This window comes from Schistocerca nitens, chromosome 1 (genome assembly GCF_023898315.1).
Source record: "Schistocerca nitens isolate TAMUIC-IGC-003100 chromosome 1, iqSchNite1.1, whole genome shotgun sequence".
NCBI classification, from domain to species: Eukaryota; Metazoa; Arthropoda; class Insecta; order Orthoptera; family Acrididae; genus Schistocerca; species Schistocerca nitens.
The window spans coordinates 953,827,952-953,851,544 of NC_064614.1; the positions used below are offsets into that span (position 1 = coordinate 953,827,952).

At 39.7% G+C, this 23,593-nt stretch overlaps 1 protein-coding gene across 2 annotated transcripts in view; it reads right to left on the reverse strand.

Moving 5' to 3' along the window:
- Positions 1-4,208: 4,208 nt before the first annotated feature.
- Positions 4,209-23,593, reverse strand: part of LOC126194701 (probable elastin-binding protein EbpS) — a 96,781-nt gene continuing 77,396 nt past the window's right edge. For both annotated transcript variants that reach the window (XM_049932941.1, XM_049932931.1), the window contains exons 6-7: positions 6,297-7,608; positions 4,209-4,911 (exon numbers count right to left, since the gene is read on the reverse strand). In XM_049932941.1, coding sequence (XP_049788898.1) covers positions 4,687-4,911; positions 6,297-7,608 — 1,537 coding nt within the window. In that variant the 3' untranslated portion in view covers positions 4,209-4,686. The remainder of the gene's footprint in view (positions 4,912-6,296; positions 7,609-23,593) is intronic.

Here is a 23,593-nt window from a genome sequence, read left to right on the forward strand (position 1 = left end):
GGTTGTCCCATATGATGGAAGAGGGAGTGTAACTGTTAAAATAACTAGTAAATGAAATCCACCTAGCTTTTTTGCTATTCCAAAGAACGTGATGACTGCGCTTGCAACTGTTTGTAACAAATACAGTTCGTCATCGTAGGATGATGGTTAAAAATACAGAGAGCATGTTTCCGCACGCAAATTGCATCGTGGCATGCCTCAGTCACTAAGGGACCAGGAAACAGTGCTGTAAAGATGAAGTGCGAGGAATGGAATGTTCTGCAGTGGTGAGGATAGCGTTCATAAGGTATTCTACTTGTTCGTCACAACTGGAGAAATGTCGTTTGTCGAAGGTCACCAGGGAGGAGTAGAGCCTCCAGTCGGCCTTAGAAAGCTGCCATTTGGGTGAGCATGTAGGGTAGAGAAGGAGTGCAACGATCACTACTTTCAGCCATCTGTTTAACAGAGGTGAAAGTAAACCAGTATTCGCACAGCAGTTCAGTGGAATGGGGCTGTGAATCCAATCATCAGCAGAAAATGCGGCTTGTGCACACTGTCCATTCTGTCAACATGCCACAAAGAGTCATTTCAACCTTAGACCCTACACTCATTGTTACTTTACAGCAAGAAGATTTGACAGCACAGGAAGATGCCCACTGAAATGGTGTACACAATAGCAAATTCGTCTGAACATTCAACTGTTACTGTGAGGTATAAAACACTGAAGATCTGACTTGTAGTGATAATCTGTAGTCAACAGCACCCGCAAGTTATCACTGCCTGCAAACTATGGCTAACAGGTACTCCAAGGAGAATGCAACAGGACTGCGTGCTGCATTTTTTGAAGCAAATGGAGGCCAGTTCAACCCACACAGTATAGAACCATTGGGACACAATCACTTTGGCCTGTAATTGTTGGAAACAGCAGTACATATTTCCCAGAACCTTGCTGCGTGAAGAATGTAGGTGAGGAAAAACCTGTAACAGAACCCGCATTAATGGTGTTGAGTGCAGGATTTGTTTGAGGCCAAATGGTCATTGTAGAAGAAAGTGTAGATAATCGAGTGTAATTGTACATTTCAGACATGCAGTCCCTTAAGTTCTGCACGAATGTGGGCCAGTTATGTCACTGTGTACAGACATCAGGAACCTCTCATCATTTCCACTACCTGCTGATGTAAATCCAACTGAGCATGCCTGGGACCAGCTGAAATTTGGAATTTGTCATGGCAGGAATCCTCCTGGAACACAGAATGACTTTTGGAAGACAACTGCCAAGAAGCAGGGAAGGCTCGAGCAGCAAGGTCTTGACCACCTTGGGCCAGCATGCCAAGCATTCCAGTGTATTACAGTGCACAGTACAGATAGCAGTGATATTGTCTGTTACCTGACAATATTTTTTTTACACAGATGTGTAATGATATATACTTCTGAACTGAATTTTGGATATTATTTTGTTTTTGTTTCACAGTAAAGTTACTTTTTTAATTTCATATGGCTTGTTTTTCATTTCTTAAGTCTATTCATTGATATGCAGATGATGCAAAACATTTTTTTGAGCAGTTTATACCAAAAGTTATTAATTACATTTATATAATCATGAAACTATTTTATAAAATAATCCTGGTCTAATTATGCGCTTCCACAAGCAATTCTGCAGCCTGATACTAAGAGGTGACATTGACTGATCTGATAATCACTAAACACTGGCTAGATGACCAACAATTTCCCATTTTTTCAGCTTTCATAAAATTAATGAAGGAGAGACTTTCTGGTGTCAAAGCTAGGACTGTTGATATTTTTCAAAACATCGGGAATCCACTATATCGATAGTAAAAAAAAAAAAAAAAGTATCATTATCGGCTCTCGATGTATCAGAAACAAGTATTGATATATACGAAAGAAATATCAACATACCGGCCTATAAAAATATCGGCTGCACATTGTCAATAAGCCGCTTTTAGATCCGTATATTTAAGTATTGATTTAGTATTCAATATTCTGTAAATCAACAAGTTTGCAGCCTGCCTATCCCCCTTAGGGCAAGAACTCAAAAGAAAATGATGCACGTTCATGCTTGACAACAACCACTTCACTAATAATGGTAACTACAAGTAAGTGACAATAGAAGGTGTCCAATGGGTCCGTCATTCAGTTTTGTCACATATCGGATCTGTCTAGAATACCTCCCTGTTTTTTCGTTTCTGCCAACGCCAGTGACCTAGCAGTTGTAGTGTCGAAATTTCGTGGTGAAACTAAATGTTTCAGTTTCTGTTGGTAGCGCGAAGAGCTGATTACATAGTTATTTCCCCTCGTAAGTCTACGCCCACCACAAAGACCAATCTTGCCATTTACATTTTTGTTCATAATTTCCAGCAACTGTTTCTGAAGAATGCTGATGTGAAGAAATAGCACATGAGTTGCACTAAAAATTGTTTTTAACCACGACTAGTGTGCTATTTCTTCACATCAGAAATCTTGTTATTCCATTCACACCACCCACCCCCAATAGTGCAATCAGACTACTACTTCTGTGACACATATACTTGCTTCCCACAGTCAAAGACTGAACATGATGAAAGTTCAAAAGATAGTAAGGTTCCTTCAAAAATTATGCTCTACTAGACTTTCATCGGGTGATCTGGGTGACCAAATTAATCATTTGAATTGTCAACAGATGCTTCAAACCAATTGTGAACAATTGTGGCCCGATGACAGTGCATTGTCATCCATAAAAATTCCATCTTTTTTGGGAACATGACATCCATGAATGGCTGTAAATAGTCTCAAAGTAGGCAAACATAAACATTTCCAGTCAATTTTTGGTCCAGTTGGACCAGAGGACCCAGTCCATTTCATGTAAACACAGCCCATTCCATTATGGAGCCACCACCAGCTTGCACAGTGCCTTATTGACAAATTGGATCCATGGCTTCATGGGGTCTTCACCACACTCAACCCATACCATCAGCTCTTACCACCTATCAGGACTCATCTGATCAGGCCACGGTTTTCCAGTCATCTAGGGTCCAACCAATGTAGTCATGGGACCAGGAGAGGTGTTGCAGGCAATGTTGTGCTATTAGCAAAGGCACTCACGTCACTGTTGTCATAACCTTTTAATACCAAATTTCACTGCACTGTCCTAATGGATATGTTTTTCATATGCCCCACATTGATTTCTGCAGTTATTTCAAGCAGTGTTGCTTGTCTCTTAGCACTGACAGCTCTACATAAACACCACTGCTCTCAGTTGTTAAGTGAAGCCTGTCAGCCACTGCATTGTCTGTAGGGAGAGGTAATGGCTGGAATTTGGTATCCTCGGCACACTCTTGTTACTGTGGATCTCAGCATATTAAATTCCACAACAATTTCTGAAATGGAATTACCCCATGCATATAGCTCAAACAAGCATTCCGCGTTCTAAGTCTGTTTATTCCAGTCATGTGGCCATAATCACATCAGAAACATTTTCACATGAATCACCTGAGTACAAATGACACCTCCACCAATGCACTGGCCTTTTATATCTTCTGCATGTGATACTACCACCATCTGTATATGTGCATGTCGCTATTCCATGTCTTTTGTCACCTCAGTGTGCCCTGACCAGTTATCAAAACAGTGTGCACAGAAAACTGTCAGTATGGCTAGAAACCTGAAAATGTGCAGTCTAACAAGATTGTTGACAGGCTGGAATTTCCATGCTCTACAGGTAAAAAGTTACAAAACATGCACAATCTGACTCACCAAAGCATTTTCACCTTCGTTCTTGGAATGAATCTCACATGAAATGTATTTCAGTTGGTTTACTATCATGAAGGAACACTTTTGTGCAATACTGAAAAGCTCACAACTATGGAAGGACTGACGGAATGCATTTATCTTAGCATTTAATCTTATGTTATCAAATTAGAAGTCACTTGGAGCCATTTTAGTTTGGAAGGCTACCTATGTAGCTACACAAAATAACAAACAATATCATACATTACTGATAGCTAATAATAATAATATATGTACAACCATACTTTTAGAAAACAGTGGGGTTTGTATTAAATGGAGTTAAAACTTTATGTAAACTGCATCATTTGTGTAATACTAAGGTTATGTGACAAGTGGGAGCAATAGTTACACTAAAACAGAAAGAAACAGCATGAAGTGGTACCTGCGAAGAAATATTATCAACAATCAGAATAGGATTTCTATGTAAATTTAAGGAAAACAAAGAGTGATGGAAATAGCATCTTTATTATTTTCCCCAACAACTATTATGTTTCATGTCAACAATTCCTCTTGTTTCTGAGTTACTGATACAAAGAGATTTTCTTGCCATGTCTTTGCCATTCTGTTTTACTTTCTGAAAACAAATTTAAAAGATGTTTCATACAATTTACATTGCTGTTGTACAATGGATCATTTATCTGAAAATCAAAGAATTCTTGTCAGTCAATAAGATACACATGTCAGCCTCTCACTGAGCATTAGCTACCATCCACATGTATGATCACACTGTACCATCACAATCATCACTGACATCTGTATCAAGAACAACATGTTTTTAACTGAAGGTAATAACACATTTCCATTACATGCATGTGTATTTCAGTCATCTACGGTGCCAACACAGAAAGACATGACCAGCAGTAAAATATTCCACCTCAGAGAAGCAGCTTCAAATGTGATTACCAAAGTTATCCGCTTCTGCGCTTATTTTTCACGGCTAACACTACGTTTGAAGGTCATGGAACGAAGTTCTTGGCCTGCCCTACTTCTGCTTGCAGAAATTGGGCGTAAAGACGGCGAAGGAGATGGGCTTGTCGAAGGTGAATCCTGTTCCAGGCTACTACCAGTAACTGCACTTTTTTCGCGTTCTTTACGCTGCATACTGAATCTTCCCATACCTGGTCTGTAGATTTCGATACTTGGTCGATCCTGCAAGGAAAACCAATTTTGCACATGATTTCATTTGTTCTCATTTGGAGAAGAAATTTATTAAAACTTTTATTCTACACTGGAATAAACTATGCCCAAAATGCACTTCTAAGCAGAAAGAACAACCAAGGTATTGAAACTAGCCTGTCAGGATGTTTATTATTTGCAGTTTTCATCTCTTACCCTTAGGAATGCGGGATTACAACTGTAGTCCTTTGTTACAAAACACAAACACAAGCAGAAAAAAATTCACAAGTACACACAGCCCCAACCTGCAGTTCTTTCCACTATGTTTCATCACTCTATGAATCCTTCCATTATTTTCATCATCCCTTGCCCTCCTCCAAAATCATTCCTACCCTTCCAAATCTAGACCACCATTGAGTCCGGAGATTTAAACACAAGCAATCACTGACTTTGTAATTATGTGACAATCAACACTTCACTTCATCTTAAAAGTATCACAATCATTATTTACACTTTCTAGTAAAATTAGCACACAGAGGTCTTAAATGATAGTGCTGCTGAGAAAAATGTGTGTGTCCAAAAAGTAGAATCCTTATCTCAAAAGACAGACCAAATGACACAAAGAAACAGGTTTCATGCATAATAATATTTTATTTGATGTTAAGCTGACATATTGTCTGATTTACTATGAGCTGAGTCAAATGAAAATGTAAATATATTCCTTTTTTAATTTTTATTGTTCACACATGGCGCAAAACTGTATCTCTCTTCAACATAGTCTCACCCATGCCCACTGAAAGTTCATCAGCATTTACAAAGAGCCTAAATTGTTGTATAAGAGAAATCTTTGGGGGTCTTCATAATCACATATGCTCCACGTGGCACACCTTTCCAATAGAGTGGCACTTCTTCCAACCCAGTGCTTCTCTGAGTGGATCAAACATATCAAAATAAATCTGGGAAAGATGTGGTGTTGAGTATAGTTGATGCTGAAGACACTCAACATTCTAGTCTGCTATTGTTGTTAAAGGGTCCATGCAATGTCAGGTTGCAACACAACACCTGCAGACCACAATCTACTTTGTTTCAATCTGACTGCAGACCAAAGATGATTTTTAATGTCAGCAGTTGCAAAGTTTTACCAATTTAAGGCTATTGGCACCATTTTTTATTTTTTACTGCTACACTTATAATTTTTATTTGACCCTCCTTCATGGAAAAAAAAGTTATTTATCATTTCGTGTTCAGAAATCTAGGAACAGAATTTTTTCAACATACCTTAACACTGAGTATTTCCACTTTGAACTTCTACATGTGTAAACTTAACCTGTGAGCCTGTGCATACACAGTGGCTCTTCATATTCCTCATATGAATGTTAACAGCATATGTAATAATTGCCATTATACACTTTACTCACCTTATTTCTAATTCTTCGCTCAGCACGAGGGTCTCGCTTACTTTCTGACTCTGTAATATTGCCAGATGCGTTCCCCGAAGTTGTGGAAGAGACTGAACTATCATTACTTTTTACATCTCTGGATTTGTTCACAGACTGGTCATCTCTCAGTTCACAGTTTTCACAAGCAGACATTTCATTTTCATTTATATTCTGCACACTGTCTGCTTCCTGGTCTTGATTTTCTTCATTCTCTTGATCTAGTGTCTGTTCTTTTTCTTCCTTGCAGCTGACTGCTTCCTCATCTGTGTTAATGTTGTGGCTGTCTGTATCATTTTCACCACAGTCGGGAAGGAGCATGCCATTTTCTGGGTTGGTACTTCCTTTTTGTTCATTATTGTCATCAAATTGGTAGGTCTTTCTGTCTTCAGCCCTGCTAACATTCTTGGAAACAGTCTCCTCAGTTAATAAATTGTCCGGTTTATCAGTTTTTTCATGCAGTACAGTATCTATGCCCTTGCTGTTTGAATCAATACAAACATTAGTAAAATCTAGTGAATTACTTCTTTTCAGTGGCTGACCAGCTTTCGTTTTTATATCAACAATTATTTTTTCGTTGGCCTTAACTTGAGATGACTGGTTACTGCCATGTCCACCCACAGAACTGCTCCTCTTCACAGACTTCTTGTTATCCTGCTGACTAGCTGCTCCTTCAACAATGTCTAATTGTGCACTATTATCTTCAACACCAGACACTGCTTCCTGTTCAGTTTCTTCATGACACTGTTCCTTATTTTCTTTGTCCTCTGAGGCACCATCAGTAGGCTCTCCAGGGTCATCGACTAGTTTCTTAGCACTGATGTCTTTTTCTTGAACTTTGCTGTCTATAGATTTTTTCCTTGTCTCTGATTCACTATGTGAATTAGATGACCTCCTGTGTTCATTACCATAGCCACTCCTCTTATGTTCTGCATCTTTTCCATACGTATATCTGTCATGTCTTCTTCCTTCATGTTCTCGATAACTTCTCCTGTTTTCTGACTCTTTAATATTTTTATCATCTTTGCTACTGTGTCTTTCATTACCACCCTTTCTATCTATATCTCTCATTTCCTTATAAGATTTTCTGGGATGTGTGTCCTTTGAAGAAACAGATTTATCGAGTTCTTGACTGGCATGAGCATCCCCAGATTTTGTATTCTGGTTCCTCTCATTTACAACCTTCTTCCGTTGGTCATCTAATAATTTCCTATGTATTCTCCCTTCAGCAAGTTTTTGTCGTTCATCTCTGTAGCTTTTTGGCCCACTTTCCCGGCTCTTCACATCACGTGTCCTGTGAAAATTGATTTACTTTTAGTGACAGGAAAAAAGACATATGAAAGAAAGGGCTGTGTACAAGTGCAAAATTATCACAAACATTAACTGGGGGCCATGTACAAGCACAAAATTATCACAAACATTAACGTGTCATGAGTCTTGTTTTCGATATAAAACTTGGGCTGGCTTGTTAAATAAATACAGAAAAGCTTGGGCTGGCTTGTTAAATAAATACAGAAAAGCCCTTCCCTTACTTAGCAATTTTTGCAGGAAAAGGTGAGACTTGATGGTTTCAAATTTTCAAATCAAAATATATTTGTATTATAACTTAGAGATATTTGCAGCAGCCAAAGACCCGAAGGAAATTAAACTATGAAGAGTACACCAGGGACTCCATCTACAAAATAAAAGCCATTCAAAATCCTATAAGAATCCACCACACCAGCTTACATTACAGCACTTAGATACTGTTCTATGGTGGCTTCTAAAAGAGTACATTTAATCATGAAAATGGAATAACACTATTCTCAAGGCTTGCAGAAGTGGTAAAGAAGTGGAGAAAATGCTAAGTGTGGATTGGTCAAATAGTTAATTGCGATTTAGAATTCTTAACATTCATACAGACTTTTTAATGTTGAAATAGTAGGTCCTCTTGATGTTACATTTCTATATGGTCATAAATGAGTGAGAATTACTTCCGAGAGCTGTAAGTTACTGAGTTGAAGAATATGCTACAGCTGCATCATTGTCTCCACTAAAATCAAAAGTGTATGCAGTTTCTAATTGTGATAGTAACTTAAGAAATGCACACACTTAACAAAAAGAAATTATTCCCAAAACTCTAGACATTACTTCGATTTACTACAGAGCAAGGTTAAAAGACACTCTATGTCTCTGGATGGTAGAACAACTGTGCACTTCAGCTTGAGAAACAAAAACAGTTCTTCATAGATACATACAAATTGTTATCATTAGATAAGAGAAACAAGATACAGCATTTAAAGAGAGGGTCTCACTTCTGCTAGTTTCAGCTTAGAATAAGACAGAACAATACTTTTCCATAACTCACAGAAGAATCATACTTTCACTGCTTGCTGAACGTGAATAGTGCCACAGAGATCCCCTATTGATTCTGCTGCTCATACTGATAAATGTTCTTCCATCAACTGTTTCACAGACATCCTGTGACAAACTGCTGCTTCAGTGGGCACCAATTATAAGTTTTCCACCTAGACGAGTTCTTACCAAAAGCATGAAACATATGTCGCTTCTTACTGCACCTGACTGGGATGTTAATTTTGTAGGCTTATGTCATTAAATACAATCTGCCTGTGACTTACTCAGTGCTTACCAAATGACAAGGCTATCAAGTAACTTACTATGTGAAAGGAAACTTACGCATTAAGCATAGTTATGTAATAGCCAGTAAGGGAAAGTACAACACTTATCATCCATTGAAAGCTGCCTTGTTTCCCAGAAGTTCCAGCAACATCTGGAAAGTCTGACACACTTCCAGTTGCTGGGATAGTTTTATTAAGGAAGTTATTGAAATTAAATTAACAAGTAACCTTATGAATAGAGATGGTGGTTTTTGTTTAAATTCTGTCTAGAATCCTGCTGTCTCACTTGTCAAAAAACTGAGGGATAGAATTTAAGCAACCTCATCCATTGATTCTTAATTTCACTATCGATAACTTCTGATACTGGTCATCTACACTTTGTGATGGTGCTAGTGTTTACTGTGTGTGTGTGTGTGTGTGTGTGTGTGTGTGTGTGTGTGTGTGTGTGTGTTTTATCTTTACAGAGTTTCTCTGAAAACCGAAGATTTAAATTTGCTTGCACAGTGCTTCCTTGCTGCAGTTTTGCCTTGAAAATGGCAGGGTGAGCTCTTGTAAAAATATTGGCTGTTGTTGACAATGTCACCTGCCTGCATTCCCGTAAGGCCCCCTCGGGTGTAACACTTTTGATAGCATTGTGTACTGTGTACATTAGAGGACTGATTTGGAGACAATAATTGTTTTTATCACCATGAGAATGTACCCTATCTTAATGCAACATTTGTGAGGCACTGGTTTATGGACAATAACATTCCTGCAATGGACTGGTCTGCCCTGAGTCCTGACCTGAATTCAGAGGAACATGTTTGGGATGGGTTAGAATTTTGACTTTGCTTCAGACTCCAAAGTCCAACTTCACTACCTTCTCTGGTTTTTTGAGGGAGAATGGGCTGCCATTTGGTGACAGAACCTCACTGAAAGAGTCCCCAGCAAAGCTCAAGCCGCCATAAACGTGTAGGGTGGACACCCACCCACTAACAGGTGTCTTGATACTTTTGATCCAATAGTGTTTTGCAAAAGGGCGAATGAAAATGTTTTAAAGCAAACCTTTGTGACATCATTCAAAACTTGAACAACAACAACACAAGAATCAGGGACTTCTGTTATAGCTATGACTTTTGGTGTACTAATTACATTATTCTTGAGGTGTTCTCATGTTTGTGGAATTGGTTCGCTGCTTACGTAACTTATAAAGCTTTCACTGATTTTTTGTGCATGAAATGTCTGTACATCACTTTTTGTATATTAATTGGTGTTGTGAAGGAGTGAGACCTTGATTTTTGAGAGATAGGACGCAGAATTTATTTTGACATTCACAATCACTCTTGATACCTTACAGGAGATAGCCACAGAATCTTTCAGAAGTGCCCCAAGTATGACTTTAGCGAGTGCCTGGATTTATCTTTTTCTCATCCACAGATTCTTGATCAGTGTGGCGTGTGCATATTAATGGAAGAACACTTCTTGTTAGAGTCTTGGAAAGTGAAAGATCAAGTTCAATAATTCTCTGATGTGAAATCCTTGATGGAAGAAAGTTTTTATTTGTTGTTGAAAATTAAACCTGCCTCAGGGTCAGTACTGACTTCCTTACTCTTTTCAGCACTCTGCATTGGAAGGAAGGAAGATCAGGGTTTAACGTATCATCGACAATGACGTCATTAGAGACTAATTCTGCACTGCAGTAGTCTAGACTGTTTTGAATCAAAGACATCTTCATCCACTTACCTAATTATTTACGATGGGTATTTTTCGCTTCTAAATAGAAATGAGCTTTCTATGTTTTAAGTGATTAAATCATGTTAATGATTCCAAAATAACTGATATTGCAATACTGCATAAGGACAGTATATCCAGGGATTCCAAAATCCTCCAACATGGCAGTGCTGGCTGCCCAGAATAAAAAATTCTGCTTACCTTATTGCCAAGGATAGACAGATTATCAACTGGTGTACACTTCTGTAGAGACTGATTTCGTATTTAAAAAGCAAAACAGAATTATGAGTTAGGCAGCCCATTTGCAGCAAGCTCTTCCAATTCTGCTCCATGGGGCGGGGACACCAGCATGCACCTCTCAGGTCACCAGGGACAGGCACAGGTAGTATAGTGAAACCCCTATCTCATGTTTTCATGCGGTTCAGATTTAAAAAATGTAAAATAGAGGAAAATGAAGAATTGAAGAAAGCATGAAAACCCCCAAAATAAAAGCAAAAACATGTGTAATTGGCATATATGACCAAAAATTGTAATCCTCTCCAATACATTGTATAAAATATGTATAAGTGAAGGAAATTAAATATACAAGACAATGTTTATACAATAATTTGAAGTAACAAATTTCATCAGTTTTTAAAAGATCACAGATGTGTATCAGCAAATAAAAATGCATCAAAAAACTGGAACTGATATCCAGGTAAAAGGTAATCAAGCTATTTTCAGACATAATACGAACACAAATTATATGTCAAAACACACTTTTTGTGAGATCTTTCCTTTGAGCTCACACAGGAAAAATTAAAAATTGGTGAACATGGTGAATTAAACCAAAAACTGTGAGGTATGCTGAAAGGTGTTGGAATCTAACATGTGGTGGTGTGTGGTTTCCTTCTGTAGCTAATGGTAAAGCAGCATTTTCTGGTGTCACAAGTGCAGTGACCTCTAGTGTACTAAGTGTAAACTTTTCCTTGTTTATTGTGCTGAGTGGTTGAAGTGGAGTGTTCTGAAGTGTTGCCAACGCACACTGTTTGCACTTAAAACTCGTCGTTTGCTGTAGTGTAAACACAGCTGGTTTTGTGAAAGCATGTATATACACAGAAATTTTCCTTCACATATAGTACTTATATATACCAAAGAATATGAAATAAAGTGTGCTGTGATTTCAGTGTTTCTCTAACCCAGCAATCCGTTACATTTACAACTATCTGTCTGCCATCACAATATATTACACACCACTGAGGAGTGCAACAAAGACAAAAAATGACTCTCAGCACTATGGGACTTAACATCTGAGGTCATCAGTCCCCTAACAAAGACAAACAAGCCATTACACAACTGTTCACTGAATACATTCAGTTAATTGTGATGCTGCACATAGCAAATGGAGTAGGCTACATTGGCTGCAGTCAGCAGAGGCACAACACATTCCAGATTCTGTCGACAGGTTCCAAACTCCACTACTGCAAGTAAAATTAATGCATGGTATTGAAGGGCATTAACTATATAAATTAAACCTAAGTGGAAACTGCAGTCACTCCATTTGCTATAGCTTACTATTTATCACTCTATATGCTAGAAGCCACCACATTAGCATGACATCACCATGATATACAACTATTGGCTGCAGGTGGAAAACAAACATCTGAGATGTTACAAACATCCGAGTTGCTGTAACCCAGCAGCTTTCACTGTATTTCACAGCTTTCAGTTTATTTTATCATATAGGCTATAAATGTTTGCTATTTTCAAGGTGAACATAAAATGAAAGAATACTAAAAAAAATAAAAATAAAAATAAATATGGCAGTAGCGTGTTGGAAAATGGCTCTTAATTACCTTGTACATGATTAGCAAAAGTGATACTCTTTTCAATTACATACCCTACTGTATTACTAGTGGCAAAACTCACTTCTCTTCTAACAAGGGAACCTCCCCATCACCCCCCCCCCCCTCAGATTTAGTTATAAGTTGGCACAGTGGATAGCCCTTGAAAAACTGAACACAGATCAATTGAGAAAACAGGAAGAAGTTGTGTGGAACTGTGAAAAAATAAGCAAAATATACAAACTGAGTAGTTCAAGGGAAGATAGGCAACATTAAGGACGATGGGAACGCAGGAGTGCCGTGGTCTCGTGGTAACGTGAGCAGCTGCGGAATGAAAGGTCCTTGGTTCAAATCTTCCATCGAGTGAAAAGTTTAATTTTTTATTTTCAGTTTATGTGACAAACTCTTATGTTTTCATCACTTTTTTGGGAGTGATTATCACATCCACAAGAAAACCTAAATCGGGCAAGGTAGAAGAATCTTTTTACCCATTCGCCAAGTGTACAAGTTAGGTGGGTTGACAACATATTCCTGTCATGTGACGCACATGCCGTCACCAGTGTCGTATAGAATATACCAGATGTGTTTTCCTGTGGAGGAATCGGTTGACCTATGACCTTGCGATCAAATGTTTTCTGTTCCCATTGGAGAGGCACGTCCTTTCGTCTACTAATCGCACGGTTTTGCGATGCGGTCGCAAAGCACAGACACTAAATTTATTACAGTGAACAGAGATGTCAATGAACGAACGGACAGATAATAACTAGGCAAAAATAAAGATAGTAAAATTTTCAGTCGAGGGAAAACATGAACCAAGGACCTCTCGTTCTGCAGCTGCTCACGCTACGACGGGACCACGGTGCTCCTAAGCCCACATTGTCCATTATGTTGCTTATGTGGCCCATGAACTACTCAGTTTGTATATTTTGCTTATTTTTTCACAGTTCCACGCAACTTCTTCCTGTTTTCTCAATTGATCTGTGTTCAGTTTATCAAGGCCTATCCACTGTGCCAACTTATAACTAAATATGAGGGGGGTGCGATGGGGAGGTTCCCTTGTAAGAGGTCTTGTATCTGATGTACAATTTTGAAACTTTTTCTTGTTTGTTTATGGATTTGTGATTTGCTTATGTCAGTTGACATATGAGTGTTGGTAAAATTGCTACCTAGGAGGAGAAGAATTAAACTCTGGCATCAATTCACTTATAACTTGTTCAATCACTTCAATGTCAATAGGAAGAAAACTCGATGAATTCAAGTGAGACATCAGCTAGAACATAGAAAGAGGTAAACCTACAAGGAAGAAACGTAAATTTGGGAATTTTTAGAATTGATCACATGGGTTTTTCCCCAGAGGTACAAATTTCTGGTGCAGAATCAGAAAAAACATAAAATAGGAGAACCTAAAATCGAGGTTCCACTGTATATGCTATGTGGCAGGCAGCCCTATGCACAGAAGAATTTTAAGACGACTAATGCAATTAAGTGGAATCACTATCAGTCTAGACAAACTGTTCTCAGAAACTTAAAGAAAGGAAGCCTTAGGATATGTATATGCTGCGGCCTCACTGCTGGCACCTTGCTCCATCTGCTGGCACATCATAGCTTGCCACTCACTGGGTGCCTCATTCATTTACACTGCAGTCTCGCTGCTCACTGCCTGCTGGGAAAATTATCCTGAAGTTGTTCACATATCGAGCAGAGTACTAGCAGAGGCAAACATCGCACTTCTGGAGTGACCTCGAAGCAGCCAATCATGGCTCACATCTCAAGACATATGGTGATGGTCGTAATGCGAAACACAAACCAGCTCGAAATCATCGCTTGGCAAGGATCAGAGCGAGCAGTGATGGTCCAAGTTAAATGGACCAGTAAGACACAGTGGGTTTGATTCATCATCACCAAGCCATGCCTGTGAGTAGTAAGGTATAGCAAAAATGCACCGTTAGAGCTACATGTGGGCTGGCCATGGCAGCACAAATCACTGAGTCACATTGTCACAACTTCCTTAAAAAGATATTGGTGACAAGACAGAGTAAGAATGATGATTCCACATACGAACAGTGTATTATCACCATCAAGAAAAACACAGAATATTTGTTATCTGCCTGAACATAATGAATTTTTTATTATATTTTGTATAATATAGTTCTGGGTGTATGCAGAATTCTTTGTAACATGAATATCTCAACTTACAAATGCCATTAACAAAACTTTTAAAAGACTAAGTTAAACTGTACTGTCTAACACAGATTCAAGAAAGATACCCTGAATTTCTATATGATTGTGGAACTGCTGCTTAAAACTGAGATCACCATCCACATTTCAAGGGTGGCCAGAGCAACAAGCAGAACATATTTTAGATGGCCTGTCTTAGTTACCTCACCCTACATAAATTTCTACAGTTACTGCCTCAAGCTTGTTGGTGAGATGGACAAAGAAATAATATATTTATCTTCAACTGTTACTGCCATTTTTCCCTTAACTCTGTATTCACACGATGTCTGATGGTTTAAAATCAGTTTTTTGCAAGCACAGCAAAGTGCCCCCCCCCCCAAATGCAAATAACTTAATTTCCTGCATATGATTCAGAAAACCTTTCACATTTCACTTACTGTTTTATCAGTTGTTCAAAAAGAGTTGTCCTCTTCATCTTTCTTTTTATGTGAAGCATCTGAGGAAAGATATGAAACAAAAGGGGCATCTGTATGTTCATCTGCTTAGGAGTCAGGTACATCATTCAAATGCGATAGTATTAGTTACCATACATCTGATGATTAACTATTGTTTTTATTCTCTACTAGCTGGGTACCTGGTGTCCATCTCCTCTTTCACCTCCTGACTGTCCTCCTTCCCTCTCCACCTTCTCCTCCCCTTCTCTGTTTATTTCGTAGTCCTCTTTTCTCTATCCATTTCCTTCTCTCACCGTCCACCTCCAACACCACTTTGTCTATCTCCTCCTCTTTCCACCTCTCTCTGCCCATCTCCTTCTCTTTCTGCCTGTATCCTCCTCCTCCACCTCTTCCCCATCTCCCAGTCCATCTCCTCCTCCCCCTTCCCCTCTTCCTGCCCATCTCCTCCCTCGTCTGTCTCCACTTCTTCCTCACCCCTACCTCCCTCCGTCTCCACCTCCCCCTATCTCTGACCATCTCCTCCTCCCCCTTCCCCTCTTCCTGCCCATCTCCCCCCTCCTCTGTCTCCACTTCTTCCTCACCCCTACCTCCCTCCGTCTCCACCTCCCCCTATCTCTGTCCATCTCCTCCTCCCCCTTCCCCTCTTCCTGCCCATCTCCCCCCTCGTCTGTCTCCACTTCTTCCTCACCCCTACCTCCCTCCGTCTCCACCTCCCCCTATCTCTGACCATCTCCTCCTTCCCCCTGCAGTTTCATTTACATGCAGCTCACTGTTCATGATTTCTTATATTCTGAACTGTGTGTCATGCAATGAAATAATTTTACAGATACATTCAGCGGCATGTGTAGATACTGTCTGCATAAAGTGTTGGGAATAGAATTAGCAGCAAAGAAGTAATATATTGAAACTTCTACCTCATGTGGCGGTTTTACTGCACCAACAGTGAAAATGTAGTTATCTATAAACTTATTCCTTCCGTCATTTTTTGGTGAATACTCATGAGAAAAAGTTTTGTAAAGATATGAAATTATGTGTAACTTCTCTTTTTCATATCCACTGCTTTGATATGTTGGTGATTCTTACCTCCACAATACTTCTTTCCAGGCAGTAAGCAACATTTGCGCCAAATTTGGTTCGAACTGATCCATTAGTTTAGGAGGGTATGTGGAACAAACGAACGAATGAAGATACGTACATACATACATTTTTATAATACATATGAATGACTTGCTCTTTACCCAGGTGTTTTGTTTTTGTTATGGAGTTTTAGGTTGGGAAGAAAGAGCAACTCTACAATGCACATCAGGTTTTTGTTTGAGGTTACTTCCTGTAAAATAGTACCCACATGGGAGGAGCTGTTCCTGATGCATTTACATCTCTACAGTTTACAATACCTTTACTTACACTAAAGCACTGTACCTCTCTGATATTATGGTATACTGGCCCAGACTCATGGTGCTCTGGCAGAATGCTGCTGTTTCTACCAAGTGAGTGCCATAGGACAGCTGTTTAACAACTCTGAAACTGTAAGATTTTTTCCAAAACATCTTTTCAAATGCTCCTGTTCTCTATTTATCACAAAATGAATGTTATGACACTCTTGTGCACTGTAACATTCAGTAACTTTGATTTAATTATACCATTTTCTGGAGGACTAGCTCGTCAATCGCTCCTTGTTATTGTGGATTTTGGTGCTCTGTGATGATCCACCAAAGCTGTGGAGAGTTTGGTTTGGCAGAACCCATAAATCTTAACATGAGCAGCTATGAGGAAGACAATTTATCCCAGTCCCCATTCTCTGAGACACCCAATGTTTATCAGCATGCCTCATGGTTGTCAATGACACATGCCCACATTCAACAGTACTAGAGGACTGGTGGCACTTCAGATTCAGGAACCCCAAGTGCTAGAAATTTTTTATATCCCTGCTGTAAAATAATTTTGATGCTGATGCTATAGATGGTGTTAAGGCAAACAATCACACCACTCTTTGCACTACTCATGAAGATCATGACAAATATGTTTGATGGCTAGAGCCAGGGGCTCATGTAGCTGATTAAACATCACCATGAAGTGAGGGGCAAGCAGTTCATTAACTTATACCAAACTGTTTGTCAAACATCATCTTAGTCCCTTGTTTACAAGCGTGCACTGTTATTTCAATTTATTTTGGAATGCTTATACTAAAGTGTACGGTTACACTAAGCAGACGATGATTTTGGTAAGTGCCTTCAAATTTGATTAGGTTGTAACTTTTGACAGCCAAGTTGCATGCTCTTTTTATTTAGTGTTGTCTGGAATCTACACCCAATAACGACTTTCACTATAGAATATAATCTTGTGCATCTAGCTGCACAGGAAAGTGGTGAGAAGACCTTTATTCCATGAACATTAACATGATCAGTTTCTTGATTTTTGCTGTCAGCAGTTAAAATAGCAACAACAGTAGCAGTAACAACAAAATTAATGAAGATGATTAAGCAGAAACTGTCAGCATAGCTTGTTCCATCTTCCCTATTTGAAAGTTTTCAAAGATTATTGGGTTAATTATTTACTCCATTTTCTACTCTACTGTGAAGCAAGTAATAACATTGGTTCTACTCATAAAAGAGCTTTACAGTTGTCTTCAAATAACTACTTACATGAAGTAATCCAGAAACTAATATCACTCTTAAACCCTAGTAGCATTTTATTTGGTAATATTTGTGACTTACTAATCAACCAACCCCTTCAGGCATCAATCTCACAAAGTATAAGCTGGACTACATGTCAATCAATATCGTAAGAAAACAGATCAATCGCACGCAGTCTTGGTCACAGACTTACAGTATCTCAGTTGGCAACACTATTTTTTTTTTTTTTTTTGTAAAGAATTCACGGTATGCTATGCTTTGTGACTATCTTCTTGGTCCTTGACCTATGCCTCATTGACATTGCCGAAAAAGCTCTGTTGTGTGATGCAGCACCATAAATGCAAAAAGCAGTTGGCGATGACATATAAATTGCTCGTAGTTCCAAAGAATAATAAAAAAAAAATGGCTCCGAGCACTATGGGATTTAACTTCTGAGGTCATCAGTCCCCTAAAACTTAGAACTACTTAAACCTAACTAACCTAAGGACATCACACACATCCATGTACGAGGCGGGATTCGAACCTGCGACTGTAGCAGTCACGCAGTTCCAGACTGAAGCGCCTAGAACCACTCGGCCACACCAGCCAGCAAGAATAATAATTAATCATTGAATGACAATAGTTCATTATCTTCTGGTTCACACAATATTGCACCAAAATAAGTCAATGGCATGTGAAACAGTAGTTCGTACGAAAATAGTAGTATCAAAACTTCATCATCATTTGATGCTCTAAGCATTGAGCAAATAAGACACTGTCATTCCTATTTAACAGATGTGGCAACAGTTATGGGCTGCCTCCTCCACAATGTTAGCGAACTGACTACCTAAGCACTGATAATCTTGATGATGAGCACCCCAAACCCAAAAACAACAACCACTACATTATCTCTATAGTTGAGGTGAAGTGAGCGCTATGTATGCAACAGGTAAGGACACTGATGGACATGTCTGTAAAAATGCTATTGATAGCATTTCCCCTTTATCTTTCACTGTTTGTATCAGAACTTGTGTGTATGATATTGTCACAGAAGAAGCTGAGTAGCACTGTGGTGAAGTGGATATGATACTAAACTGTTGCATCAAAGGTCGTGAGTACAAAACACACATGGACTGTACAATTTTAATTTCTATATTCGGTTCGAATACGTTCTAGAAGTATCCACAAATGACAAGAATCATTGTACTGGAATGTTCTGTAGCTGTATATATACTGTACGTGTTCTGGCCGGAGGCAGTTCGCTCCACGCTCTTGTATGTGCAAGTGCTGAATAAACCTTCGTTACGTGAAGTTAGTGTTCGTCATTCATCTACTTCCATCTTCCTCTATGTGACACTATTCTGGTGGAGATGTTGGGCATTGGAACTTGTGATACCGCACATTACTGATGACACAGTGGCTCCCATCAGGCCACGACAGAGCTGCCGTTTACATGGCGAGAAACCTGAGTTCAATCCATATTCAATAGATCGCAATCTATCGGAGACAGAAGAAGAAGAGGACGTCACGATGACAGCAACCATGTGCCACCACATGAGACATCCTTCCGGGTTCTCTGGTGACGATGGCCAAGACCCAAACAAGTGGCTGAAGGTATATGAGCGTATAGCCAAATTTAACAAATGGGATGACAACGTGTGTTTGGCTAACATGTTTTTCTACTTGGAGGGCACTGCCAAGCAATGGTATGAGAACAATGAGGAGAAGTTCACAAGCTGGCAAGGATTCCAGGCAGAACTGCGCAAGTATTTCGGTGACACACAACGACAGAAGTGCAAGGCTGAAGATAAATTAAAGTGCAGGGCACAGCATCCAGGAGAAACGACAGCATCCTACATTCAAGATGTCTTGGAGCTGTGTAAAATAGCGGATCCTCGAATGAAGGAGGAAGATAAGGTTGCACATCTCCTGAAGGGTGTTGCTGAGGACATGTACTAGGCCCTACTCCTGAAAGAGGTTTTGACAGCAGACAACTTCATAAAATGGTGCCAATATATCGAAACAATGCATCAAAAAGGAATTGTACGCAAGAAGTTTGAATGGCTTCCAAACGTCATATCGATGTCTGTGGTGGAGGAAGAAACTAATTCCACAAGTGTTCTTCATCAGATAGTGAGAGAGGAAGTTCAGAAGGCGCTTGGATTGCACAGCGAGCAAAAAAACAGAGACATTTTAAGAGGTCATAAGGGAGGAAGTGGATCAGACATTGAACCCAATCTCTAATCCTTCATTTCCTTTTAAAACGGTAAAAAAGTCGAGACCCAGGCGAAGTCACATTCCTACAATGCTGCATGAGGAACCTGTTTGGACACCAAGGAAGACTGATGTCTGGAGGACCCAGGATAACCAACCGGTATGTTTCCACTGTGGATGACCAGGACATGTGGTGCACTATTGTTGAGAAAAGCGGCAGATATTTGATGACGCCCACACCTGAAGACCGATCTTAGCCGACGCCAACTCCGGGACAACAAAGATGAACAAGAAGATGTGGGTGCAGGACGACGTAGGTCACCATCACTGCAAGCTACCCGCTGGAAAGGACACTCCCCAACATGCCAATCAAGGTCTCCATCGCCATTTCCTTGGAGGTGAGGCCGCCAAAGAGAAAAATCCTCCACCATCAATCACTACAAAAATGATAGGAAACTACGTTGATATCCTCATGGATAGCCGACCAGCCCAAGCTCTTGTGGACTCTGAAGCATCATATTCAGTCATTTCGGAGAAGTACCATTACCAGTTGCAGAAAACCATATTTGTCGACAGCAAAACATCTCTGCTGAAGATGGCTAATGGGAAATATGCAAAACCTACAGGAAGATGTGGCATTCGTGTGGGTATAAGTGGCCATACACAGCTCTTAGAATTCATCGTCTTACACGATTGCAGTCATGACTTCATTCTCGGATGGGACTTTTTGAAAGCTTCTCAAGCTATTATAGATTGTGGTCGCTCGAAGATTATGCTAGATGAGATGAGATACGGTGGACAGGAAGATGCGCATCCGAGTGTGTGGAGACTATGTGTACTGGATGAAGTGATCATTCCTGCAGTCATCACTAGAAAGGCAGCTGTCATGTGTCATGCCATGCATCAACCCATGGATCTTGTAGTGGAATGTAAGAGAAGCATACCACTGAAGAATAACTTGGTCATCCCAGCCTCTGTCGTTCCGTTTAAGAACGGATTCAGTGAATTGTTGATAATTAACTGTCGTCGAGAAACACAGATCCTTCCAAGACACATGTGCGTAGCAAATGCAGAGCCATTAATTGCAGAACAGCTGAACGTCATAGAAACCTCCCATGCCAAGTCTGTGGGCAAAACTGGCACTACCACTATGAGACAAGATCTTCTAGCTCAACTATCACCGATCTCACTAAGGAACAACAGGAGAAGCTACTTGCCATTCTTCAAGAGTTCTCTGAATGCTTCAGTCCACAGGAGAAGAGCAAATTAGACAAATCGGTGGTGAAGCACTGGATTAGCACTGGAGACCATCAACCAATAAGCCAGAGAGCATACCGAGTGTCAGCAATGGAACGTCGAATAATTTGTGACGAGGTAAAGAAAATGATGAAGAATGACATCATTCAGCCTTCACAGAGCCCATGGTCGTCACCAGTGGTTCTCGTCAGGAAGAAGGATGGCAGCTGGCGCTTTTGTGTTGATTACAGGAAACTTAACGAGATAACTATAAAAAGGACCTTTATCCTCTTCGATGAATTGACGATACACTAGACTGCCTGAAGAGGGCTAAGTTTTTATCAACCATGGACATGTACTCAGGATACTGGCAAATCAATGTAGATGAGGCTGATCATGAGAAAACTGTATTCGTCACCCCTGAGGGCCCTTATGAGTTTAAGGTAATGCCGTTTGGTTTGTGTAATGCATCAGCAACTTTTGAATAACGATGTGTATCTGTTATTTAGATGACATTATAGTGTTCTCAGGGACATTTGATGAACACTTAAAAAGACTGAGGGCCATTCTTAAGTGTCTCCAACAAGCCGGACTGAAACTTAATCCAAGAAAGTGTCTCTTTGGAGCAAAAGAAATCAAAATACTTGGGCACCTTGTGTCAAATGACCCAGAAAAGGTGAGAGCTATAAAGGAATTTCCTATTCCTTAAAGTATTAGAGATGTGAGAAGCTTCCTCGGATTGTGTCCTTATTACCGTTGTTTTATCAAAGACTTTCGTATCAAAGCCAGGCCACTCCAAGAGTTGTTAAAAGCTGATGCCAAATTTATCTGGGGTGGTGATCAACAAGATTCTTTCAATGTGCTGTGAAAAGCTCCGACGACTGACCCTGTACGTGGTCTGTATGATGAGAGAGCACCTACAGAACTACACACAGATGCCAGTGGGTATGGGATCGGCACTGTTTTAGTGCAGATTTTGGATGGAAAAGAGAAAGTTATAGCCTATGCTTCTAGGACACTTACAAAAGCCGAGAGAAACTACTCAACTACAGAAAGAGAATGTCTTGCTGTTATCTGGGCCATGTGCAAATTTCGACAGTATCTCTATGGAATGCCAGTCACAGTTGTTACAGACCATCATTCACTTTGTTGGTTGACAGGTCTTAAGGATCCAATAGGACGACTCACCAGGTGGGCGCTAAGTCTTCATGACTATGACATTACCATAGTGTACACAGGTGGAAGAAAACACCAAGATGCCAACTGTCTTTCAAGAAACCCTGTGCAAGATCATCAAGACTTTGATGAAGATAGTGACTGTCTCGCTGCACTCCAGGATCTCTCTGCTGAGCAGAAGAAGAACGCCAAGATATCTCAAATTATGCTTGCCTTAAATCGGTCAGAGGATGTGAAAGGACAATTTAAGGTAGTTAATGGATTACTTTGCAAAAAAAACTTTGATCCATTTGGAAAGAGGTGGCTACTGGTGATTCCTAAACACATGCGCTTACATGTTGTACAGAAATTCCATGACACACTTGAGGCCAGACATTTAGGATTTGTTAAGGCATATAATAGGATCCACAAGAGATTTTTCTGGCCAGATTTATTTAGGAGTGTCCGTCACTATGTGTCACACTGTCGAGAGTGCCAGACGAGAAAGGCAGTTCCTCAGAAACCACCTGGCCAACTCATACCAATTCCACCAGCCGAAATGCCTTTCCAGCATGTTGGCATTGACCTCCTCACATGATTTCCAACGTCTGCATTTCCAACGTTTGCATTGATTATCTGACACATTACGCCATTACAGAAAGCTTGAATTTTGTGTGTATGTTTGTGTTTGTTTGTGTGTCTATCAACCTGCCAGCGCTTTCGTTTGGTAAGTCACATCTTCTTTGTTTTTAGATATATTTTTCCCACGTGGAATGTTTCCCTCTATTATATTCATGTATATATACTCTATCTGTTCTGGCCGGAGGCAGTTTGCTCTGCGCTCTTGTATGTGCAAGTGCTGAATAAACCTTCGCTAGGTGAAGTTAGTGTTCGTCATTCATCTACTTACACCTTCCTCTACGTGACAATATGATATACAGTGTATTTTCAAATATGTGCAATTGCTGTGCAAAATTTATACTTTATTGTCAGTGATAAACTATATTTGATTTATGACATATTCTTGATATCTTTCAAGTGTTTTGAACACTGTGCTCAATACATTTCACAGTAAATCAACAGCTGCAAGCTGAACCTGTGTGTTCTGCAAAATTTTTTCAGCCATATCTAGTTCTGAAAATGGCCCTAACGGCAGTGTAAGTTCACCTGTAGTTAGTACAATACTTCCATCTTTCTTTTACGACTGCACTGTAAACATAGTCTTTACAAAGTCTACTCCTGTGGCACAATAAAGTGTTGTGTGCACATTACAACTGT